At 32.9% G+C, this 10,335-nt stretch overlaps 1 protein-coding gene across 3 annotated transcripts in view; it reads left to right on the top strand.

Moving 5' to 3' along the window:
* SNX7 (sorting nexin 7) overlaps positions 1 to 9,490 on the top strand; it is a 99,914-nt gene extending 90,424 nt beyond the window's left edge. The window contains exon 9 of one of the 3 annotated variants that reach the window (XM_007117504.2): positions 9,083 to 9,490. In XM_007117504.2, coding sequence (XP_007117566.1) covers positions 9,083 to 9,160 — 78 coding nt within the window. In that variant the 3' untranslated portion in view covers positions 9,161 to 9,490. Of the gene's footprint in view, positions 1 to 3,453; positions 3,578 to 9,082 lie in introns of those variants that run through there. The other 2 variants (XM_007117506.3, XM_007117505.3) reach the window with 2 other exon arrangements.
* The last annotated feature ends 845 nt before the right edge of the window (positions 9,491 to 10,335 follow it).

Here is a 10,335-nt window from a genome sequence, read left to right as displayed (position 1 = left end):
AAAAAAAAAAAAAAAAAAAAAAAAAGTTAAAGTTGGATATCAGAGTGCCTGCCACTAATTGTAAAAATCTTCATCATATCTTCTCTATACCCAGTTTTCTAATCTGTCAAAAAGTGGTACTGATGGTCCTCCTCTTCCTCCACCCCCTATCCACACACATCCCTCACAGGTCTTTAGGAGAATAAAATTAGAAGACATGTGTGAAATGCTTTAAAATAATGTAGTTAAACTTCATAGCTGTGCCTTGATAGTTTTCCAGTTATCTGAAAGTAAATGTGCTCTTCTTTTTAGTTTGTTGTATTTCCATGTATGATAAACAAACACAGATAAGCTTGGTGTTTGAAGTGTCTGGGGTACTAAACTGGACAAACTTCATGTAATTGGTTTGTTATTGCTAAAAAAACGATGATATGGTATAGAAAAGTATGAATTGAAAATATATGAAAATTCGGCTCTCGTATTCTTTCTATAAAGATTTCCAATGTATTAGATCTTTTGAAGCCCAAATTTTTTCACATGTAACAATGACAGAAATGGAATTATTCGTATCTAAGACTTTTTCTATCTTTAGCAGATCTTGAGTTAGAGATCTACAGACTAATACTACAAAATTATTTTTTAAATGGACCACAAGATGGCGTTTGTAACTAATGAGTATTTTGTGTTAACTCTGTTGCAGTCATTGAAGTATTTGCAGTATTTACAAATCCAAACTTATTACTTATGTTCTTGAGAGCTTTGTAAAAGTAATTTTAGAAAAAAAAATGCAAATCTTGTTATTTTGAAGTTATTAACATTTCTCAAATTATAAGTTGGCAGGTTATTCTGAATTTAGACTTTTTCAAAAATGAAATTTAATGAATAATTTTGAGCCATTGCAAAATAATAGAAGTTGCTTTCCATTTGTAACATAATCTCTAATTTCTTTCTGGATTGATTACATTTCAGAAAAATGTTTAAATATGCAGCTCCTGAAAGTTTTCATTACTGTTTGGATCTTAGGTTTAGATGATAAAAAAAAACAATTACTAAAATGTTACACACTCCATTGCCCTCATTTTAGGCATGGCCTACAATTTTTATAATGTAATTTATTTTGCAGTGATATTGGCCTAGTATGGAGATGTTTACATATTTGAGCTTCAGTGTTTCCTCAAATGTAGGTGATGTCGTCTGTGCCCAAGATTATTTGAGATAGCATTAAAGTACGTAAAGGATACTCAGTCATATTTCTTAGTTTTAGTTTATTAAGAGAGATGCAATTTTTATGGCACTGTCTAAAAGATACTTTTAGATTAGTAGGAAAACTAGAAGCACAACAACTTTGACTTAATATGGAAATTTCTGGTTTAAAAAGGGGTACATGGTAATGTTTGGCTTTTATTACATTTTACAATAATAGATATCATTGTTATTGTTTTAGGCAAATATATGGTTATTTTACTTTATTAGCAGAGATATATAGATAATATTTTATTAATTTGACTTATGTGATCATTTGGATGAGACTAGGTTTTCTATTATCTGTTCCATGAACAGGGTGGTAGCATTACCTATGGAGATATCAAACTTTATGTTGGCATTATCATCTGATGGCTAAGAGCATGGGCTTTGGACAGGCATAACTTGTGACTTTTAAGCTCAGAGACCTTGAAGACTTTTCGTTATTTCAGTAGACCTCAGCATCCTTATCTATAAAGTGCTAAAAATAATAGTATATACATCAGTTTTATTTGGTATTAAAATATATATGTACACATACGTATGTATGTATATAATGGAATAAAGAAAGATGAAAGGAAAGTCTTAGAAGCAAAATTTAATATTCCCAGTAAGTCACTAAAAGTAAATCATTTTGAAGCTTTTATACTCATAAATACCTTTCCAGGAGTCTCAACTAGTTTATCCCTTAAGCCACTACTTATTTTATTTGAGCCCAAAATAGCCAATATAGAAAATATGTTTGAAAGCTGCTGGATAGATAAGTAAATAAATAAGTAAAATATATGTTAAGTTCTTAATGCAGTGCCTAGCACATAATAAGGTTTTGATAAATGTAAACTATTAGTAGTAATAGTAGCAGTAGTAGTAATTGAAAATATTTCTCATGTATTTCTGAATCTTACCTTTGGAAATTATTTATAGTGACAATTACCTTATAAATATCAAATACAGAGGGGAGAGGTAAAATGTTATGTTTGATGCCTTTCCACACTGTGTCAAGCCAAATAGAGCAAGGCATATTTACAAATTGTATGTGATCTCATTTGCCAACTTTTTTTTTTCATTTTTTAAATTTTTATTTAAGTATAGTTGATTTACAATGTTGTGTTAGTTTCAGGTGTACAGCAAAGTGATTCAGTTGTACATACATATATATATATATTTATTTTCAGATTCCTTTCCCTTATAGGCTTTTACAAAATATTGAGTATAGTTCCCTGTGCTATGCAGTAGGTCCTTGCTGGTTATCTATTTTATATATGGTAATGTGTGTATGTTATTCTCAAACTCCTAATTTATCCTACCCCCCACTGCTTTCCCCTTTGGTAACCATAAGTTGGTCTTCTATGTCTGTGGGTCTATTTCTGTTTTGTATATAAGTTTATTTGTATCTTTTTTTTAAGATTCCATATATAAGCGATATCATATGATATTTATCTTTCTCTGTCTGGCTTATTTCACTTAGTATGATAGTCTCTAGGTCCATCCATGTTGCTGCATATGGCATTATTTCATTCTTTTTTTATGGCTGAGTAATATTCCATTGTGTATATATACCACATCTTCTTTATCTGTTCATCTGTCAGTGGACATTTAGGTTGCTTCCATGTCTTAGCTCTTGTAAATAGTGCTGCAGTGAACATTAGGGTGCATGTATCTTTTTGAATTATGGCTTTCTTCAAATATATGCCCAGGAGTGGGATTGCAGGATCATATGGTAGCTCTATTTTTAGTTTTTTAAGGAACCTCCATACTCTTCTCCATAGTGGCTATACCAGTTTACATTCCCACCAACAGTGTAGGAGGGTTTCCTTTTCTCCACACCCTCTCCAGCATTTATTATTTGTAGACTTTTTGATGACGGCCATTCTAACCGGTGTGAGGTGATACCTCACTGTAGTTTTTGTTTGCGTTTCTCTAATTATAATTAGTGATAATGAGCATCTTTTCATGTGCCTTTTGGCCATCTGTATGTCTTCTTTAGAGAAATGTCTATTTAGATCTTCGGTCTGCCCCTTTTTTGATTGGTTGTTTGTTTTGTTGATATCAAGCTGTATGAGCTGTTTGTATATTTTGGAGATTATTCCCTTGTTGGTTGCATCATTTGCAAATATTTTCTCCCATTCTGTAGGTTGTCTTTTCGTTTTGTTTATTGTTTCCTTTGCTGTGCAAAAGCTTTTAAGTTAATAATTAGGTTGCATTTGTTTATTTTTGTGTTGGCTACTTTAGGTTCTAGGATGAAAGTTAACGGACACACATGGTCCAACCCCCCCTATTCAATGAATGGGCGAATAGGCCCAGAGAAATGAAAAGATTTGCCTGAAGTCAGACTGTGGAACAGAACCTCTTCATATCCCACCATCTTGTGAAAATATTGTTTCTTAAATGTGGAAGTTTTCATTGGAAGCTATATCTACAGAAACACCATTTTTGTTATCATTCATTCTTTAGAAAACTTGATCACATCTGCTTGTGGGATCACTACCTACTTATGAGAACTAAAGAGACATTTACCTTTTCTAATGGCAGAATGTCATCACTACTTTACTGGGGTAGCAAGAGATTTACTTTCAAGAGAGTTTTGGAATTAAAACTTATTTTCTAAATATTCTGTCTGTGTATTTGAGAAGTTTTTAAGAATGTGTTTTGGGACAAAAGGGCTTTTGTTTACCTGTCAGGCCTGTTTGCCCTAGTTCTGGCTCACTTTTCTAACGGTACAGCCTCTTTCCCAGTCCTGCCCTTCATAGAGAAGCTACAGTTTTTGGTCTTTGTCTACAAACTGGAGCCACCTGGAAAAAAGTGTGCGCTGCATTCTCAGTTAACGAGGATTTGTGATCAACTTGCTTTCTGGTCACCCAACATCCTGCCAATAAATATGTTCAACATATTTATGGACTTTTACTGCAGTGCAAGCGTGGGGCACTAGAAAAGATTGCTGTACTCAATGGATCACAGTTCCCTTAACTATAAGATGCAATTACTTGAGTTTGTCAAAGTATTGTTGTATCAAATAAAATAATGTGTATGGAAAATCATGACACATTATTCAACTAGAAGTGGAATTGTTGTTGATTCTCTTATGATAATATGAGAATCTAAAACTAGAATGAGCTGATGGGTATGATTGAATGTCAGGCCACCCATGACACTGGGTATTTTTGATTGTTACTCTAATTTTGATATTAGTTTGCTTTACTAATTATAATGATTTAAAAGTGGGAAAAAAATCAATTCCTTGATAGAAAACAGTGAGAAGCCAAATAACAGAAATACATTTTTTTCAAATAATTGTTTTAACATCTTTTTCTTCTTCTTTTTTTAAAATAAATTTATTTATTTTATTTATTTTTGGCTGCGTTGGGTCTTCATCGCTGCACGCGGGCTTTCTCTAGTTGCAGTGAGCGGGGGCTACTCTTTCTTGTGGTGTGTGGGCTTCTCATTGCGGTGGCTTCTCTTGTTGCAGAGCACAGGCTCTAGGCACACAGGCTTCAGTAGTTGTGGCAAGTGGGCTCAGTAGTTATGGCTCACAGGCTCTGGAGCGCAGGCTCAGTAGTTGTGGCATATGGACTTAGTTACTCCATGGCACGAGGGATCTTCCCAGACCAGAGATTGAACCCATGTCCCCTGCATTGGCAGGCAGATTCTTAACCACTGCACCACCAGGGAAGTCTGCAGAAATAAATTTTTCAAAAATATAATTTACAATTATAAGGAAGTTTCACACTAGATTTTGAGATTTTTTTGTTGTCATTTTGATGATTCTTTGTATCTTCCAATTATCACAGTCCTGGATGCAGTGAATACTGAACTAAACTATTTATGTGGTATAAACAATCCATTTCTTGAGTTTTTACTTAGTATTTCATACTTAGAAATCCAAGAAAAGCAAGGAAGTCTAAAAAAATTTAAGGAGTTGTAGAGATTATCATTCATTATTTAAAAATAGATTTATGTACATTAACTAGGTAAATGAACAACATATCAGGTAATAGGTTAATATTAAGCATTGGCAGGAGGAGGCAATTAACATATTTAGTTAGTAAAAAAATCTGCTATCAAAATTCCAAAAGAATATTGGTAGCTTCAGGAGCTACACAGTTCAGAGCATGTCCTCAGTTTTGTAGATCCAGAAATCTGATGGTCAGGAACCTGAGTGGGGATCAGGCTTTTATAGCAAAACTTAACATTAACAAATTTAGGGATCAATAGAAGCCAGGATGTCAATTGATTAATATTCAGATTGAAAAATGCAGTGTTAATGATGAGCAGCATATTTGCATCAGTAGTAAAGTACATTTCTTCTCTATGGTCTCTGCATTTACTGAGCACTTACTATATGACTGGCATGTATTAACTCAGTCATCTTCAAAGGGTATATATACTCCTGGAAATACATAAAAATTTCCAAGAGGTATGTAAGGAATCAGTTTCTACACACTCAACCTGCATATATACTCTTTCCTAAAAGTTGATCCCCCTGGGACTTCCCTGGTGGCGCAGTGGTTAAGAATCTGCCTTCCAGTGCAGGGGACACGGGTTCGATCCCTGATCCGGGAAGATCCCACATGCCGCGGAGCAGCTAAGCCCATGCGCTACAACCACTGAGCTCACACGCCACAACTAATGAAGCCCATGCACCTAGAGCCCGTGCTTCGCAAGAAGAGAAGCCACCGCAATGAGAAGCCCACGCACCTCAACGAAGAGTAGCCCCTGCTCGCCACAACTAGAGAAAGCCCGCCTGCAGCAACAAAGACCCAATGCAACCAAAACAAACAAGTAAATTTATTTAAAAAAAAAAAAGTTGATCCCCTTGCAATTACGCATTTTTTTTTTTACTCACCTGCCCTCCAAAATGGTCCTTCTTCCACTATGTAAAAGAAAGGTGTCTCATCTTGATGGGCCAGTGACTTATTAAATGTATCCTGGTGGTCATTCAAGAGATTGGTTATTTTCCATTTGCTGATGAATGGCTATACCTCTTATCAGGTTTGTAATATCACAGACATACTTAACTGTTTGATCCTCAGCTTTCTCATCTATAAAATAAGATTCATAGTAGTCATTGTGAGGTTTAAAGAAGGTAATATGTGATAAAACAACCATTATAATGCCTGACCAAGTATTCATATAGATATTCAGCTGTTGTCATGATACTTCTCTTGATTTTTCTGTGCTAGTGTTCTGTAATCTGTATTTCAAAATACATAAATTGTTTTCCTGCCTTTCGTATGGTGGATGGTAGGGAGATAGTTAAGTAGCAATTTGTGTCTTTTACCATGTCTCACTGTCATTTTTAGGATTTGCTTTAGAAATGAATATGTTAATTCACAACACTAATCAGCATAGAGGGCTGATCTTCCTTAGACATTTATTAAACCAGGAGAGTTGAAGAATATGACAATGATAGAAGTTTCATCACATTAGGATTAATACCATTTTTGGTGCACTTTGCATCCCTTATTTGACAGGAATTCTAAATAGAGCAGACTGCTCAGATTTTTATTTTGAATTTTACCTTGAATATGTTCAAAGATTTTTTAAATGATAGTTTGGCAGAGTTATCAAAAAGATATGATATCTCCTGAAAGCAGTAATTGCTTTGGCCTGCCCTGCAGGGTTACCAGATAGTAGATAACGTATGGATTTGCAGAAGAGGCCAGAAATCAGGTTTACAAGGGAAACAGGGCTCTTTCCAAAGGTGAACCATGGTTCTCTATCAGCCCTTCAATCCCAGTTCATAGTTTTCATTGTTTTGTAAATGTTGTGGATAGATTTTTAAACATTATCTGTATTTAGGTGTTTTTGGTATTTCCTTCATTTTTATACTCAAAATTTGGTGAAGGAGATTTTTGAGTATCTATAAAGCTGAATTAAAAATTGTTTTCTTGGCATTGAAAAGAAATAAAATACTAATAACTGCTAATACTTAATGCATTTCTCCATATGATGTTAATTGTAGGTATTTTGTAGATGTTCTTCCTCAAGTTGTGGAAATTCCCATCTGTTCCTAATTTGTTGAGAATTTTTTTTTTAAGTAAGAAATGGACATTGTAATTTGACAAATGTCTTTCCATGTCTATTGAGATGATAATAAATTATGTTTAATACAGTCAGTTACATTGATTGATAGTTGAATATTAAGCCAATCTTACACTCCTGGGATAAACTCCATTTGGTCATGAAATATAATTCTTTCTATAGATTGCTGGATTTGATTTGCTAAAATTTTGTTTATAATTTTTGCATCTATGTTTATGAGGGATAATGGTCTGTAGTTTTGTTCTTTTGTAATGTCTTTGGTAAGTTGGAAAGCATTCCTTTCTCCTCAGTTCTCTGGAAGAGTTTGTGTAGAATTAATATGATTCTTCCTTAAGTTTTTGGTAGAATTCACTGGTGAAGCCATTTGGGCCTGAAGCGTTCTTTGTGGAAAGGTATTTAACAACAAATTCAAATTCATTTGAATTATCTATTTTTTCTAGAGTGAGTTTTGGTAGTTTGTATCTTTTCATTGGTTTCATTTAAGTTCTCAAATATATACATATAAAGTTTTCAATAATATTTTCTTTTTTTCCTTCAGTAGAATTTAAAGGGATGTCACCTCTCTCTTTCCTAACAGTTGGTAATTTGTGTCATCTTTCTTCTTTTATGAACAGTCTGGCTAAAAGTTTATCAATTTTATTAATCTTCTCAAAGATTCAATGTTTGGTTTCATTGTTTTTCTCTTTCATTGAGTCACACTTCTATCTTTTCTGGGTTTTTTCTTCTGCTGCTTACTTTGGTTATAATTTGTTCTTTTTTAGTTTTTAAGATGGAAACTGAAGTCATTTAAGACCCTTTCTTCTTTTCTAATGAAGGTGTTTAGTGGTGTAAATTTCTCTTTATGTACTACTTCAGTGGCATTTCAAAATTTTTTATACATTGTATTTTCATTTTCATTCAGTTTAAAATAAAATACTTTCTAGATTACCTTTTGATTTCTTCTTTGACACAGGGCTTATTTATAAGTGTCCTGTTTAGATCTCAAATATTTGGGGATTTTTCAGATATCTTTCAATTGCTGATTTCTAAGTTAATTTCATTATGTTCAGAGAACAAACCTCATATGACTTGATTCTTTTTAAATTTATTGAGATGTCTTGTATAACCTGGAATATGGTGTGTTTTGGTAAATGTTTTATATGCACATGGAAAAAAATACATATTCTCTTTTGTTCTGTAGATATCAATTAGGTCACCTTGATTCGTTTCCTGGGCACATTAATGACTATCTCACCACCTAGTCCCAGCAGACCATCATAATATAATCATTGCTAATTTTTTTGAATACTTACTTTGAGATAGAGATTTATACAGGTTATGTAAATTTAATTTTCATGATTGCTTTACTGCTAAGTATTGTCATTAACCAATTTATAGCTGAAGAAACTATAATAGAGATTAATCAATTTGCACAAACTCACACTTGATATAGTAGAATTCAAATCTGATTAAGCCATGCTTGTATCACTACTCCTCTGTCTAGATGCTTATTGCCTGCCCCCTCAGATCCAAATGGTCCATCTTTCCCTCTACAGTTTATTATAGATCTGTTTTCTATCCTGACAATGGGGGAATAGTGGATTATTTCAGCAAACTAATCCATGCTAATTTTTTAACCTTTTATGTTTTCCTCTTATTTAGCAACAGTTTCCCTCATTAAGAATTAAAATATGTAGAAAACACAGGGATCCTGGAAAGCCTGTGGGAGAGAGGAGTAGGGCAGATTGCTATAGGAACAGATACGTAAGGATTTATTAATCCTTCTAACAGTAAAAGTGAACTACTGTTGACCTCCTCATGGTGTGTTTCCATTATTTAGTGCCTTGCTACATGGGAATCCTTCCTTACATCACAGACAGATCTCCACTTGGAAGAAGCCTCTGAAGATAAATCGTAATCACATTGAAGACTTCTCTGTGATCTTTGGGAGATAACCAAGGTTAACCAAAGTTATTCTTTCTGGATGGGCTGGGTCCTTTCTAAAGTGGACGAAAAGTGTTTCACACTATCTGGAAAACCAACAATTTAAAACTCAGGTGTTCCAGAGAATTCATATGAATTTGGATATATAGATATACATATAAATATTTAGCTTAGTTTTAACTATGTTCTTAAATTTGTATACCAATAATTATACATTAAAAAGTTTTTTTCTTAAATATTTGTCTGTGGAATATGTCATTTAAAATTTATTGTAAAGACTCAGTTTTAATAAAAACTTTAATATGAAATGACTTGTGTGTGTTCTTTTTCTACTAGTAGCTCAAGCCTCTGAAGCAGATTCTAATATGAATCCAGTGTATGTTAACAAGTAAGTTAAGTGTAAGTCCAGTGTAAGTTAACAAGTGTATTCACCTTTATTTCATCATAATTTTCTCTGAAATGTGATTTACTTTGATATTAGGAATTCAAAGTAAATATGCAAAAATGATTAAATATTATTAAACATTAGTGATAACTTCAAAAGTTGGTTTATTAAAAGTTAAGTAACTGTTTAAAGATTACCAAGATAAATTTAAATTATTTTTTGAGTTACTATTTAGAATTCCTTATACAGTCATTTTCCCACTAGTAAATTTATTCCTTTTTTTGGTATTTTTTTTTACATACTCTTCACAATTCACATCTAGCTTTATTTTTTAATGTACCAGTGTTTATCAAATTTGTTCTCCCATTTATTTGTTAAGGGTCTACTCTTTGTAAGGCACAATTGCAGGTACTTATGATGATAATGATAAAGACACATTACACTCACTTCATTCTCCAGGCTTACATTCTAGTAATATTTATCATACAGAGTAATTTTATATTCATTTTATGGCTATATTTAAAAATTGAATATATTGGTTATCCTAATATTTGGCACTTTTTGGAAATATATATTTCTCAAGACTGAGTAAAGTTTGAGGTATTACTCATGCCTGTTACCTTACATGTATGACTTTAAGTACCGTTTGGTTATTAGCACTTAAATAAGTGTCTCACACACACAAACAAACTAGATATTTATCTTAACTAAAACAAGAGATACACAAACACCTATATAAATATAAAACTAAACATTTTTCTTAA

Source organism: Physeter macrocephalus, chromosome 4 (assembly GCF_002837175.3).
Source record: "Physeter macrocephalus isolate SW-GA chromosome 4, ASM283717v5, whole genome shotgun sequence".
Lineage (NCBI taxonomy): Eukaryota > Metazoa > Chordata > Mammalia > Artiodactyla > Physeteridae > Physeter > Physeter macrocephalus.
The sequence above is the reverse complement of the archived record's forward strand: the minus strand, read 5'-3'. Positions and strand labels throughout refer to the sequence as shown.